Source organism: Melospiza melodia, chromosome 2 (genome assembly GCF_035770615.1).
Source record: "Melospiza melodia melodia isolate bMelMel2 chromosome 2, bMelMel2.pri, whole genome shotgun sequence".
NCBI lineage: Eukaryota > Metazoa > Chordata > Aves > Passeriformes > Passerellidae > Melospiza > Melospiza melodia.
This window is the reverse complement of record NC_086195.1, coordinates 100628062-100644104: the sequence shown is the minus strand read 5'-3', so window position 1 is coordinate 100644104 and position 16043 is coordinate 100628062. Positions and strand designations below refer to the sequence as shown.

General features: G+C 36.4%; 1 protein-coding gene across 6 annotated transcripts in view; it reads left to right on the top strand.

The window, feature by feature from the left end:
* DACH1 (dachshund family transcription factor 1) overlaps nucleotides 1–14686 on the top strand; it is a 352211-nt gene extending 337525 nt beyond the window's left edge. For all 6 annotated transcript variants that reach the window (XM_063149417.1, XM_063149419.1, XM_063149418.1 and 3 more), the window contains one exon: nucleotides 11908–14686. In XM_063149417.1, the coding sequence (XP_063005487.1) occupies nucleotides 11908–11945 (38 nt within the window). In that variant the 3' untranslated portion in view covers nucleotides 11946–14686. The remainder of the gene's footprint in view (nucleotides 1–11907) is intronic.
* Nucleotides 14687–16043: the final 1357 nt, after the last annotated feature.

The window sequence follows — 16043 nt, the reverse complement described above, 5'->3', positions numbered from 1 at the left end:
AAGTGTGTACCAGTAATGGTAAAAACATTTTTTCTATTATATTCTTGTCAGCCTTATTTTTTAAAAGTGATGCAGCCTCTAATAGCTTAGGAAAAGCAGCAATAGCATAATAGTGTGTTTTGTCATGGATGTTAGAAAGGATGGATCACAATGTGCTACAGCTGGCCTTGGAAACAAAGTGTTATGAAGGCAGGACCAAAAAATTTACAGTGCTGCTTTATGTGCATGAAATTAGAATATGGATTGTTGAAAATATACAATGCTGTATTAGATAATTTAAGTTTTGACTTGTTTATTTTGTCTATGTGTTGATTCTGCAGATTTTGCCTGTGACAAACTGTCGGTGCAACCATTGCATTAAAAGACATGTATTTTTCATGATATTGTTTCATACTGCAATATACTGGCTACAACTCCTTTCAAGTAATCAAGCTATACTGAATACAAACATAAAATAAAAAGCAGCAATAATTTGCTTTCATTTTTAGCTTTATACTCTGACTCAAAGATATACACTCTTAGCCATTGGAGAGAGAACAGTATCTTTGCACATTGCTGAACTGGACATAAAATACTGTGGCTGATCAGACTCCTTGGCTTCACTGGAAATACTGGAAGCATCATAAAAGTAGTACACTGACTGGAGGATCAGTTCCATTTTCAACCTTGCCATCAAATTTGTTATGACAATCACAGTCACTTTCACTGCAATAACGATGCCATCTGATGCAATCTGTTTCCCAATGCTAAAATATTGAAAGGCTCAAATTGTGTTTGTATTAAAACACACAAATATCAGTTTTATTCCAGTTCCAAATGGACAATAGTTCCAGAGCTTGATCTTAAACATTTAGTGAACAGAAAAAACCTCATTTTATAAGGTTTCCCTCTAGGTTTTTTTCATATTCTTGCAAAACCATTGGCTTCTTAGTTTTTTCAGCTAAAATTAACTTTATAGCCAAATGAATTTACCAGGCCAGATATTCAGTAAATATATTCAGGATATACTCAGTTTTTGCCTCTTTTTCTACTTAAGTAGCACAGCATTACAGATAGTAGTAGATGGGCTTCAAAATCTGCATTTTCAGGCTCTCATATCACAAATATATTCATAAAAATTATTTAAATACATCCTGGAAGACACTCAGAGTTGAGTTCCTGTAAAAGAGTTGGTTTGTGTCTCTTATTATTATTATTTAATGTATATACAAGGAATGATCAGTTGCTCTTTTCTGATAAGCAAATCGATTAATTTTATGTGCATGTTGTCGACTGTATTCCTTGTCTTATACTAGTAGCCTATTCTGAAATTACTCCAGTCTAAGTTCACCTTGAGTATGGGTAACCAGCATCTTAAATGCTGTTCCAGGGAATATCCTGCTAGTGACTTGTGCAATGCCATTAGTGTGTTGCTATTGACAAGACACACTGTCAGTGGAAAGCTGGGGGAGATTGGGAGAGGGAGGGAGATGGGTGGGGAAGAGTAAAAGCAACCAGAAAGTAATATTTTTCATTTCCCCTGTCTTAAGAAAATCACACTTTGAAGCAAGAAAATTTTACACTTCAGATATTTTACACAGCTCATTGCTTCTGGCTGCAGTGTAGTCACTTGATCCCAAAGTCATTGGTTAAGACTACTCTGTGGTTTAATTTAGCCATTCTCTTTTCTCTTGCTTACTTTTTGATGATGAACCATGGTGTTAAGTTCTCTCTGGGAAAGCATGCTGCTTCCATATGGTCTGGGATTTCTGTAGTGGGGTGCATCCAGGACACAGTCTGTCATGACATGCTGTTTTTTCTGAGGAGTCTTTACTGGCAAAGACACAGAGTGGTGCCAAATTCAAACCACCTGGCCCTAAGGCTAATTGAGTTTTTCCTGGGAGGGTAGAATAATCATTTTGAAGTACCTATCTGAAATTATGTTACCACTGAGAGGGAATGGGGAAGATTGGCTTGTCACTGCAGTACTTAAATGCATCTATGAAGATGTATTCAAGATGGAAGTTTACAATTAGTTAGGGGAACTAGTTTGAGCTCTGAATTGAAAAGCAACCTACCAGGGCTAGCATCAGCAGTTGCCACAGAAGTACAGTTCCCTCATAATATAAAATGCTGGTAGTTTTCATTCTGGAAAAGAAAAAAATGCCTTTTGCTTAAGTATTGCTTCATGGCTAACTTCTGGGTTAGGCCCCATTTACATGTTTCACCTTGAAGTCTCCCTCAGAATTAACATGAGCGGATTGTATTTTCAGTTTTGTAGTTATACCATTCATGCTAAGCCCTGGGAACTTCATTAAGACCTGTGTCTATTTCTGTGTCCTGAAGGATTATGTGTGACTGCAGTTCACAGCTGATTTCCTAGGACATGACTTCAGGTTTGATTTCTGCTGGCTTGACTTTTGTTCTGGAGCTGAATGGCACTGCTTGGCGCCATAAACTTACTTTCATACAAAATACCTAAAAGCAGCAAGGTTATGTTGCATATGTTTTGACATCCCGTGCATCCTTAATGGATTTTCCATAAGCTTGCTGCTGTGCAGTCTATCTGTTTTACAGCCTCATTCCTTCCTGTTCTGCATGTGACTATTTCTTCATGTTTAGTGTTGGGTGCTTACTCTGTTTTAGCATGCAGATGAGAGCAGGGGTGGTTGTGTATGAAAATGGGTGCCAACGTGATACTGATATTAAGAAAGAATTCCACACATTCCAGAATTGTGTATGCAGACTAATATAGCATTCTTTAAGTGGCCTCTATTTTCCAGTAGACTTTGCAGCAGTTCAAATGGCATCTCAGTTACCTACTCTTGTATTAATTGTGGTGTTTAATCTGAAAACAACAAAACACTAGACTGCCTTTTAGTTATTTGAGCAACATGAAATTCAAATTACTTGTTTATAAAAGATGTGGCTGGGAGAGAAGGGTGAGGTAGGTTTGTGATTCTATGAACCAGAAGAGGTGCTCTGTGTAGGAGTAGGTATTAGATCTAAGTCTTTTCTTGTCTTTTGAAAAGTGTGGAAGTAAAGCTCTAGAGAAGATAATACCGTAGAAAAGCTCATCTTCATAAATTATTTGTATCTGCTGAAAGAAATTAACATCACACTGTCTGTTGATGGAGAGTACTAACTATGGCCACAACTATTACTAGCAAAATTATCATGAGCCATGCTACTTTTTCAGAATTGTATAAAAGATCTTTATTATTCATATTTTATTATAGGATCTATAGATGTGTACAGCTGTATCCTGTCTATTGTATCTGCTTCTAGTTGAGTGATGGGAAGGATTTGTGTGCATTTGTGTCTTGTGTGTAGATGGAGGGTAGTTTTAAAGAAATACCCACTTACATGTACTTTTGCACAGATACTTTCTGTAATTCAGCAAAAACTGCTGAAAGCTCCAAAAACACTGAACTCCTATATTTTGTTCCAATTTCATTTTATGACCACTTTTTCTCTCCAGAAAAAGAAAGTAATTCTTTTTTAAGTCTGTTTGAAGCTTAACTGTATGATTGATGTCTTGTATGTAAGATTATTTTGATGATGATATTTAGTGTTAAAAAGTGATCATTTGAGCAAGGCACTAAAAAAGGAGGCAAAATGGAGAGAAGTGAAAGAAGAGTGATCAGACTAAAGGAATTAATAATAAAGTCTGTTTCCATCTGGCCTTAAAAAAAAAAAACCAAAACCAAACAAAGGCAGAAAGTACCAGGCAGAAACTATGTTCCAATACTCAATTCTTTTTCAATTTTATGCTATCAGATCCAAGCTTGCCAGCTGATACTAAAAAAAGGTCACTTATGTTTCTGGAAATACAGTAACAAATAAAGCATACCTTTTTGTAGAACTTAAAACTGTTTTATGCAGGACAGATTGTTCAGCACCAAAATTATCCACACTGTGATACAAACAGCACTGAACACAATGAGCTGTGGAAGCTCACAAGCTGATTGTATTTAGCTGTGACTTCATCCTTTAATAACTTTTCCACATGATTCTTCAGTTGAGAGGGTTTTGTTCTGTTTTGTGTCTGTTGTTATTGTTTATCATTACTAATTTTTATTTTTTACTAACATGAAGTGACGCAGTACAATGCCTTAGTGACTCAGGTTCAGTGCTTGCAACTAATCATTTCTGTTGTCTTTTTTTGGATATGGCTTCTTCTGTTTATACAAATAGAACAAGGGTTGCTAAGTTTGTGAAGCAACAAGAAAAGACAGTTTGATTTTTTAAAAATTATCTATTTTTTTCGAACAATTTCTCACCCTCCTAGTTCAGTTTTTTTCAGTTCTCAAAATGGCCAGTTTTATGCATAGTATATGATCTTTAAATAATAGAAGGTGACATATTCAGGTGCTCCTCTGCTTTGTTAGTTTCCTAAAGACCAGATTGCTGACCTTTAGCTTACTCCCACAGTAACATGGGAGTAATGGAAGTATATATTAATGATTAAAACACATGGTAAAATCACTGAGAGAATATAGTTCAATATTTAAAAATAGCTGTGAAAAAAGGTGTTTAGATGCTCTTTTCCATGGTTTATTTTTATGTCTTAAATTAGAGTTAAAATCTCCTACATATAAATTGCTGTTTTACAAAGAAACACACGGACATCTCAGTTTCCTGAATATTTGTACTGAGTATTAACACAAATATATTTGTACATGAATGTTAAGTAGAGAAATGAAAGGTGTATGATTAATAACAATATGCAAATTTGAAACTAATTTATTGGTGTTACACAAAGGGCAAACTGGGATAGTGTTTGGCCAAATATGTTTACATACTTCATATTTGCATGCGTTTAATGAACATGCAGTGTGAAATCACCCATCTTTGCATAAAAACCGGATGGGCACTTTTTTTAAAGAACAAATTGCTTGAATTTCAAACCCTCAGTGGTTGGGCCAGCTTTCCTGCATCTCCTGTACTCTGCTATGGAAGACGGCAGTGGATCCATCCACGTTCCCCATTACATTATCTACTTGTGCTGCCAGTAACAATGGCAGCTCAGTATATATCCCTCCATCCCTCCTTATCAGTATTGAGTTGTAAAACCTCAAAGTTCTAATCAACTCTAGACACTAGGAGGAATTATTTCCCCTGACAATGTACTGTTTTGCACTTTATTAGGAATACTATGAAAAGTTATGTTCTGTTGATTCCATGACTGACTTTTACAAATGATGGGCTTTTTGTCTCACATTCTGCAAACTGAAAAAGATTGAAGTTCAATATAAATTATTTTCACATTATTAAAAAGTTAGACTCCTATTTTATCTTCCATCTTCGATGGAAAAGAAATCCTCTTGTGTATCAATTTGGAATTAAATATATGAAGAGTATACAGTAGTTGTTTCCTTTTAAGTTTTTTTTAAAGAAGGGTTACAGTTTGACTAAGATCCCTTCCATCTGCCACAATATGCTTGCTTTTATTTTGACTTCCCACTGCTGTCTTATCAAATATCCCATGAATCATTTCCATTTGTTTACCATCCCTTTCTTTTTGTTTTGTTTCTCTTCCTCCAAATGATTATAACATCAGCTTGAATGAATGGTTAGAAGTACACTGTGATTCACATTTGCCCCATCTTATTAAAACAAATAAACCAACCAGTTATATAATTTTAACGTGCTTGAGCTATGGCATGCAGATGCTTTTATCAGCTCTGGGCTGAAGAGTTTGTGTGCATTCGGGCATGCACGTACAACTGTTCTTTGAAAGGGACAAACCTCATTAAGATTACAGGTGCCTGGAAATAACTTCTGAGAAAATAGCTACCATTTTCAATAAAGCTACTTCCTGACAGGAAATGCAATTTATTATGTTACTTAGCACAAATGAGTAGCTTTGCTTTGATTTAGATATGAGTAGCCCCATTTAAGGTCACAAATATTTTATTTCTTTTAAGCTGAAGTTAGCAGTTTTTAATGGTTGGAAGGTCTGGCAACAGTATACAGTATACTCAATTCCAGTGTGAAGAATCTGCTGCCTTTAGGAGCACATGGGCTAGTCCTGGGGATTTTGTGTTGCAACATGTGATTTTAGAAGAGGACCCTAAGCTTAGATCAGCTCAGTCACCAGCCATAGACATGGCATTCAAATGGATTTTTGTGAGTGAAGAACCTTTTATTTCCAATAAATACATATGTATGTATAGTTTTTTTTTGGTTTCTGTTTTTGGGGTTTTTTTGTTACTTGTGCTAATATCGTCCTTAGAGGATTCAGCTAGCACTGCTATTATCTTCCTAAGGACAAGAAAAGAGACTGAGAAACCATCAGTACACGAAATCTCTGTTACCTAAAATGAAAAGGAAAAGAAACAGAAGTTTGAAAGTGAGAACAGAAAAATGGGGGGGGGAGGGGGGGGGGAAGGAACCAACAAAAACCACAAACTGAAATCACAGAAAATTTCAGAGCCATATTTGGGAATAAAATTCCTGTCTTCACAACAAGAGACATCAAGTTTTGTTCTTTGAAAGTACAAAGAGATGAATAGATACACAAATACCCTCAAGACACATTTTGAGTGAAAATTGGCTTCTATCACTGGGCTGCACCAGTGATATTTGACAAAAATATGTTAACTGAAGTTAGGACTTCTAGCAACTGAAACTGTGGCTACTTTGATGTAAGGGTTCTTGGATCATGGAATTTATTATTCTATAGCTCACAAGTTACAATTTTAAAAAAAGGGATAAAAAAATAATTCAAACCTTGGCATCCCAACTTTCCAAAGCTCACATTGAGATTTCATATCTTGTCATTCATTTTCTGAGCAACCTGGTCTAGTGAAGGGAATCCCTACCCATGACAGGAGAGTGGCCCTTGTTGATCTTTAAGGTCCCTTCCAAACCAAACCATTCTGTGATTCTCCTTCTCACAAAGTATTTTGTCCTTTTCTTTTCTTCTTAACCTGGACTCTGGGAGTTTGTTTCTTATCAGCTCTCTGTGTCAAGCTGCTATATCTTTCTGTCTGTTTGGTCACTTGGTTGGTTGTTTTCAGCTCCTAACTTTGGAAGACACTATCCTTTTCCTGAGGAGAATTTTCCTCAGTATGTTTTTGTAAGATAGCAAGTGACTGAATTAAGATGTGACAGCACACTTTGGACATTGATTTGCAGATTTTCATAAATTAAACACTGCAGTATTATAGTCATGATGATCACTGTTACTACATTTATTTTTAAAGCAACTCTGAGAATATGATGTTTTGGATGGCAAAGAACCTCACTAGGACTTGCACTGCCAGTGCAGAAATGCCCACATTACCATCTAATGAGCAACTTATTTAGTTTGCAGCTGAAGACAAAACCTACCATTTCATTGTACATTTTTATCAGCTTACGAGGTTGCATATTAATATGAGTGGGTTTGTGTTTTTACCTCTGAAAATACTGGGCTCATAGAGATACTTTCTGCAAGCTGCCCACAGAACACAAAAGTGAATCATTACCCAGATGACATCTCTGTGGGAATGCATTTTGAGACATATGATTTGTTTCAGCATTGCAAACTTTTATGTCAGTTCCATTTGTTTGTTTTTTATAACATTTGTGACCTTTTAATTATTTAGGCATGTTCGTCCAAAAGCCTCAAAATGAATCTTAATTAAAAAGAGTTGATCTAAAAAAATACTCCCTCACTCTGGGTAGAATTTCTGTCATATCAATCCACAGACAAAAACAAATGATGTTTAGGAGTAGTGGCATTTTCAGTTTGAGTTACTAGCATGAGCTTGTGTGATCTTGCTGAACACTGCCATTTGCAAAAGAGCAATTAAAACAGATGACAATCTGCTAATCACACACAGTTCTATTTAGAAATTTAACTGTATTTTCCCAGTTTGTGTTTTTGCTTGACTTCCCCAGAGTAAAAGTAAGTTTTATGTACTCATATTGTATATAACAGTATGTAAATTTGGGAAAAACTTCAACACAGATCAACAATTTCCAGTAGGCTAAAAATATACCCCAGTATTGTAAACATCCTTAGTGTGTATGTGTCTGTTTGTGTGTGTAGTATATGTTTGCATGCATATTTTTGTGTGGCTAAAATCTTGCATATTTGTTTTACATAAAATTGTTTTTATGCTGATAGAAAAATTCTGCATTTGTTAACAGAAGAAAGTAATGCAACAGGCCTGCATAACTGATAAATTAAAACTGATGGGGAGGCAGAAGGCACAAGCATGCTCAGGATTTAGGATTTAGAAGTAGCGGCATTTTCACATTGGCTTACAAAGAATGAGCTGGCTTGATTTACTGATCACTTTCATGATTTGTAGGTTTTGTCTATGATTTTAACCTTGAAATCATTAAAGGCCTATCAGTGGTAATACTCCACTTGTATTCAGATAGGAGCTCTGGCTACACCTAGAGGCAAAGTGATTCTGGTGGCTTTGACAACAGCACTGAGAAGTTCCTATCATTTGGAAAGAACATTAAGAATAGGGAGAGAAATGGATTAGGAGCAAGGCAATAGGAGTCACCCGTGGAAAGAGACGGCAGACAAACATAGGTTGTATTTGGTCACCATTTTGAGATGCAAGTTCATTGTTCCTCTGCAGATCTCTGAGTTTTTCGTAACGCAGTTTGAAGTCTTTGAATTTCTGAAGTACACTGCTATGCACCTGTTGTTCGTGCTTCATGAGTGGCTACGTGAACTTCTCAGCAACAGTGCCATGGCCACTTCCCTGGGGAACTTGTTACAGCTCCCAACCACCCTCTGGGTGAAGAATCTTCCTCTGATATCCAACCTAAGCCTCTCTTGACTAGGCTTTATGCTGTTTACTCAAGTCCTGTAACTGGTCATGAGAGTGAAGAGATCAGCTTCTACCCCTGCACTTTCCCATCTGAGGCAATTGAAGACTGCAATGAGGTCTCCCCTCAGTCTCCTCCAGGCTGAACAGACCAAATGACCTCACCAGTTCCTCATACAGCTTCCCCTCCAGACCTTTCACCATCTCCATTGCCCTCCTTTGGATGCTCTCTAATAGTTTAATGTCTTTTTACATTGTGGCACCCCAAATTGCCCCCAGCACTCGAGGTGAGGCTGCCCCAGTGCAGAGCAGAGCAGGACAATCCCCTTCCTTGCCTGGCTGGCAATGCTGTGCCTGATGCACCCCAGGATTGGCTCTCCTGGCTGCCCGGGCACTGCTGGCTCATGTCCAACTTGCCACTGACCAGGAGCCCCAGGTCCCTTTCTGTGGTGCTGCTCTCCGGCCTATCGTTGTCTAGTCTATGCATACCACCAGGATTCTCCATCCCAGGTGCTGAATCCAGCACTTGCCCTTGTTAAACTTCATATGGCTTGATTGCTCACCTCTCTCAGTTGTCAAGGTCTCTTTGCCCTCGAGAGAGTCAACAACTTCTCCCAGTTTAGTGCCATTGACAAACTTACTTGGTATTCCCTCAAGTTCTGTGGCCAACCTGTTAATGAAGATATTGAAGAGAACTTATATATATAAACAAGTATCCTTTTACTTTGTAAGGAAGGTGCCTTGTAGAGCTGCCCTTTCCTATTCTTATTCATTTTCTGTGGATACAGAATACAGGATCTGATAGTGTCATGTCATCTTTTAGAAGTGAAAAACCTCCTATTGATTTCACTGCCAGGTTGGATCCTTAAGCAGTGTAAAATAGAGCTGACTCTTGAAACTGTACTGCTGTTCATCTTTTGTTGTCTGCTACAAGGATTCTGCTTCCTGCAGCTGTATTTTTAATTCAGAATTAGTTTTAATGCATATTTTATTTTAAAAGGTAAATGGAGGCCTAGTATAATAAAATAAGTTACCAACTGCAGGTTATCAGAATGTTAAGGTGTGGGAATTATACATAGCACGCATTAGCAAGTGTACATTCAGGATAGCCAAAGTGCTGGTATATATATGCAGAGTAATACTCCTACGGAGGTATCTAGACAGCTTTAGTGCTGTAAATGTTTATTGTGTTTATTTAGTATGTTTGGGAGAACTATATGGAAATGTAGCCAGTAGTAGCAGTAGCTAACCTGTAGTTAATGCAGGTTGTCTTTGGAGGTGGTTTTCCAGGCCTTCAGTTTTACTGAGCTCCATTTCAGGGGCTCCTTCTTTCTTTCCTGAATTCCCATAAGCATTTTGGTTGGTTTTCATGCATCAAATAATAATATAAAAGTCTTTAAGTTAAGGCCTTACTCAATTCCTTTTTATTTCTCTTCAGTGCAAAAAAAAGGCCATAAAGAGCAAAGAGAATGGAAATGGTTCTGAGAGGAAGCACTTTTATGTAGTGGGAAAGTTATCCTGTACTCTGAAAAAAAAAAAAGAAAAAATAAAAGCTAGGAACATAAAAAAGTAGGGAAAGGGGGTAGAAAACTGTAAAGATGGGGAGAAAGTAGCAAAAGGGCATATACCCCAGTAGCTCACAAAAGGAATCTAGTGGTGGAAAAGGAAAAACAAAGGGACATTAGATAAGAATCACTGCAGCAGAGTGATTTTACAGCTTCCCCAGCAGTTCTGATAGAACTGGAAAGGGATGTGCAGAAGGTTTTGCAGCTGTGTTGTGTGTACTTCTGTCTGCTTTCACGCTAACTTTTCTTTCTCTCAACAGTTACAGTAAGTTCATGGAGGTGATGCCACATTTTTCAAAGATAACAAAACATTTCAAAAATTTCAGCATTCATTTGTACAGGTTTATCTGACCCAATTGCTTCACTGAATATCTAATTTTTACAATATTTCTAATATAAAATTCTATAGACTGATTTGGAATAAAAATGTTAGACTAAGAAAATCAAACAGAAACAAAACCTTTTGAAAACTTAGAAATATTTGCTGAATTTACTTATATTTAAATAAGAAATTGATGCAAACTTTAAGGGCTGAGATACAGCTTGTAGTTGCAAATGCTTATATTCTAAAATATAAGTCGTGTTTAGTAGATATGCACTGGGGAGGATTAATTGCTTCATAATGTGCTTTATTCGCATGGGGACAACACTTTCTACCTACAGGTCAGAAAGCTAAGAAACTTTTCTGTCTGTTTTCGGTTTTTTAAAAAATAATCATTATGTTGCTATCAAAATAGATGTATATAAGATGTTCATGTCCCAGGTGAAGAAAAAATTGCTTTGTACTTAAAAATTAGGTGGAAATATTTTGTGCCTGTATGTTCTCTTCAATTTTTTCTAGATCAACAGTTACTGGGTAGGTTAGCTCAATGTTTCTCATGTTCCCTCACATATCTCACTTAAATATATGCTCCTCACTTGGGTGGAAAAAATGTTGTGAGAAACGTGCTTACATCTTTAACATAGTAATTGTTCAGTTAATCTCATTTATGGGGGGAAGGAGGCTATACTTCACTGCTACCGTTTAAATATCCTATACTGGGTTCTATATAAATAGCTACAAATGTGCACAATGGTTACATTACATGGTATATTTAACAACACAGCTAAATCAGAAAGTGTGAGCTATGCCTTTAGTGATGGGAGTACTAACTATTGCATGCAAGAAGATTTTTTTTGCTCTGCAACCATGAAGGAAATAATTGCTGTTCAGCACTATTCAGTTACGTTTGCATATCAGTAAAAACACATGCACAGAGGCTCCACCTCCATTCCTAGTGCCCTAGCATTGATATGAGGCCAGCATACATTAAAGCTTCAGAAGTTGTTACATTTTTCACAACTTGCAAAGTGCATGTAATTTTCAACAGAGTTTATTTGACCACTGACAGATGAAATTGACAAGGTGACATTCAGGTTTTATGATTTTCTTTTCTTTTGGAGAAAAAGTATCATAGGGGATGTTTTAAAGATTTGTTGCATGACTACTTCTGCTGAGGTTTTAAATCTTGTGGGGTTTTTCCTCTTTTTGATTCATTGAAGATATAAATGTATAAAGCAAATGTTTCTCTTTCATATTTTAGATGGAAGACTTTATTTGAAAACTACTGTCATGTATTGAATTTTTCCTGCTGAAAATACGTGTGCTACGGTAAAGAACGTTGCAGTAAGACATTGGCTCATAAGGAGTTCTGTGGAAACAAAATGTTTTCAGACCAACTTCCTCAACTTCATTTATCAATGTTCTTCAAAAATGTAAAGAATTCTGCAAGAGTGTCCTCCTTTGGTTATCTCCTGTGGCTCAACCTGGAGATCTAGAGAATGTTTGTAAATGTACAGTAGCACTGTTCTCACAGCAAAAATCTGCATCTCTGCGCCGGACTATTGTATCCAAAATTACAGGCGGTCAGAACAAGGCTGAGTATTCCCTTTTTCAAGGAATGCAGACTTTCTCCTCCTCTGATGATTCTATATTTGAGCACATCCAATGATCCTTCCAGCGGTGTCCAAGTACACTTGCAGACTGTTATACCATACCGAAACCAGCAAGACAGCTCAGAAATGAACTCGTAGAGGGCATAAGAGGATTCTTATTTAAAAAAAAAAGAAAAAAAAAAAAGGTAAAAGAAGAAAAAATTGATACATTCAGTTTTCAAACAATGATCGTGGGTTTTTCTTCTAAAGACATTTTTTCCACATGCTTTCCGAGAGACCAACACATATATGTTAGACTACATTAAGTGAAATGGAATTTTGTGTAAGTGAAAAGAAATGCTGAATGTAAACAAACTGTTTTACCATTCACAAAGTCTCTTTTCCTAAAATAAAATAAAAAAAAAAATAAAAAGAATAATAATTTCTCATTGTAAACCGGCAGGGGTTTATGAAATAAAAGACTTTGCTTCTTATCAAAATGTTGGTCACATGTACAGTATATAACACAAATCACACAAGGAAGGTATTATGTATGCAGTAGAAATCTAGAGTTTAGGAAATGAAACTTTTAGATAATATTGTTTTGTCACCCTGTTGGTCAGAAAGACACCTTTCTAGTTTTAACGCATGCAGGCATGTAAATATTTGTCCTGGAGTCACAGTATTACTGAATGAGATCTTAAGCATCTGGTAACAAGTCAGAATTCTGTGTCAGCCACTTTTATTTGTATATTGAGCCCTGGTTAGTGCCCTGACTAGTGCACTTCTAAGAATGGACTGTGGCTGAGCAGCAAGTCAAAATGCCAGAAATATTTTTATATGTTAATGTCATATTACGTCAATGTTGCTGAAAAAAGAAAACCTAACAAACACTTGATGTATCAGTCCAATTCCACGTAGAACTGAGTGATACAGTTGAAGTCTATTGTCCCTCCCACCTTGTCTTAGGGATGGATGGTTATGTGTTACTTTCACTGTCTTTATGAAAGCTACAATATGTGTTTTCACCTTTGTGCTGATAACTGGAAGTAAGCTGCAAAACACTGCTTATTACATTACTAAAAATTATGTTCTTTGCTTTGCATACTTTTGGGTTACCCCTTTAAAGACTGATTTTGTGAATCAGTGCTATTACTGTAAGTTTTGTGATTATGCTTTCTTCATCTAATGTTTTATGCATATAAAATATTATTTATTACATGGAAACATATCAAAACCTTAAATGTCTAAGATGCCTAACTTAAAGCAAATATTTCTTTAAAAGTAGTTCTGATTGGATATTAATATTATTTTGTCAAAAAAAAAATCTAATGTTTTGTAATCTCTAGCACTGAGCTTCTATAGTTTGTAGGTCTTCCTCGCAATACTGGTACACATTTATTTTGTGCGGTTCATATTTACTCCACCACAATCCTTTTTTAACAATAGAAAGATGTATATACAAGTTCACATCACAGTAATTTTTTTAAAGAAATATTGAGCAATATTTTTCATTAAATATTGTTGTCTAATACTTTGTAGTGATGTTATTTTCTAACCATGATTCCTTCATGATTGTCATAGTTGCTTAAACACACATGGGATTCTGTACTCCAGTTTTTTCATATGCAGTCTTTAAAGGGTTAACAGCTGTAAAGTTAGATGGACTTGTGGCAAGCTTTTGAATCATTCATATCTGAAAGAGAATTAAAAGCCTACAACTGAAATATGTACTAGCATTTACCATTGCTCTGCTCCTTGCATAGAGTCACCTGTAAGTAGGTTTAGTAGTTTTACAGTATATTCTTTCAAGACCTTTGGGAATGCCTCAGTGTTTGGCTTGGTACATAAACAGAAGTGTTAAGGATTAAAGGGGAACCAATTTATGAGCTGGATGTTTAGAAAGAATCTTGCTAAAAACAGTGTAAATATTACAGACCATGAGATGTTAACGTAAGTTGAAGTTTTTTGCCCCTCTTTAGTTTTACAGGTTTTGGGTTGGTATTTTGGTTTTGGGTTTTGATTTGGATTTTTTTTTTTATTTGCATAGATTATGAAGAAAAGTTGTCCTCATGTTATTGTTTATATGCTTTTGTAATCTTAAAGATATTAATGTCTAGTTGTTCTATATTATAACCATATTTGCGCTCTATGCAAGCCCTTGGAACAGAACATACTCATCTTCATGTAGGACCTATGAAAATTGTCTATTTTTATCTATATATTTAAAGTTTTCTAAAAATGAAAAAAGGTTATTACGAATTTTGTTGTACAAAATCTGTACAAAAATCTGTTTTTACATCATAATGCAAGAATTGGAAATTTTTCTATGGTAGCCTAGTTATTTGAGCCTGGTTTCAATGTGAGAACCACGTTTACTGTTATTGTATTTAATTTTCTTTTCTTTTCAACAATCTGCTAATAAAACTGTCTGAAATCTCCCTGTGACTTTATTTACAGTTCATCTTTATTAAATTTTCTGAAATGTATAACATCAGAGGAATATTTACTTTCTAATGGGAGGCATCTAAAAACAACATAAGTCAGCTCTTTGTAATGTGAGGCGAACAATGCTGAATGATTTTATTTAACATGCAACTGCTTCTATCTCTAATATGAATTACTGTGGTGAAAAACATCATAAAAGCACACTCTGTGGTTATTGTTTAACAAGCATATTTTCCATTTTTTTTCTTGCCAGCTAAGCAAACTGCCCCCATCTACATGATTTATTTATGTACATTTCTCAGTTTATGAAGCTGTTATTTGTACCTTTTTTCTTTATATTGTGATATTCCCATGATTCTTATTCCACAAAGCTTTGTGCTGAACAATGTAAAGTGGACACATTGATGGAACAAAACAATATTATTCTTCTAACTACAAAAATGCAGGGGTAATCCTGTTAGTTTTGTCTCAAATCTCCTTCACTTGATAAAACGTGTTTGGAAACACATTTTTTTAACTAACCTCAGGTATTTAAACATTTAAACAGGCATTGGCAGAGCATGTCTTTAGGGGGCATTGTGAGAAAAAAAAAAGGGTGCTTTTTTCCAAGGTCAAGATTGTTATTTAGGAGCAAATTTGGAACTACATCGGTTTTGCTTGCATAAAATTCAAAAGTCAGAGAGGTATGACTGGTTCTGAGCATTGTACCTCATTGTCCTGCCTTGCCCGGCCTTGGCTTGCCTTCTCTTCCCATCCTTTCTCTTTCCTTCCTTTCCAAACCATACCAACATGGCCACTTCTGCTTTCATTAGGGGCAGACCTGCTTGGGACCGCAGAAGAGATTAGCTGTCTTGGATAAGCCCATTCCACTATTCCTGGGCGGCCTGGGGGCTGCAGGCATGGGGCTGACAGGATTCCTGGGTTCCGGCAGCTTGCTGCTGCTGCCTGGCTGACTGGGAGTTTGGTTATCTCTGTGTAGGGCAATCACAGTCTCCTTGTGCCCGCATTAAAATGTCCTGCATGTCTGAATTAGTAAGGATCCCAGCTGCACTGTGGCCAGCTCCCCTGCTATAAACTCTGGCACAGCTAAAGCAGGGTAAAAAGCAAACTCATTAATCTCAGTCCGCCTCATGCTGAAACCCAAATTATCTCTGCAGTAACAGACTAGCAACCTACCTCTGTGCTTTTAAGCATCCCAGGAAGTAGTCTCTTTCTGCAGAAAGGATCTGTACTCTCAGAAGTTCTACCCTACCTCCATCAGTAAACAGCTGCTTCATCTGTGCAAGGTACATTGTACAGGTCTGAGGCTGGATAGGCTGAGAGACAGTCAGATGGTGATGCTCCTTGTGACAGGTAA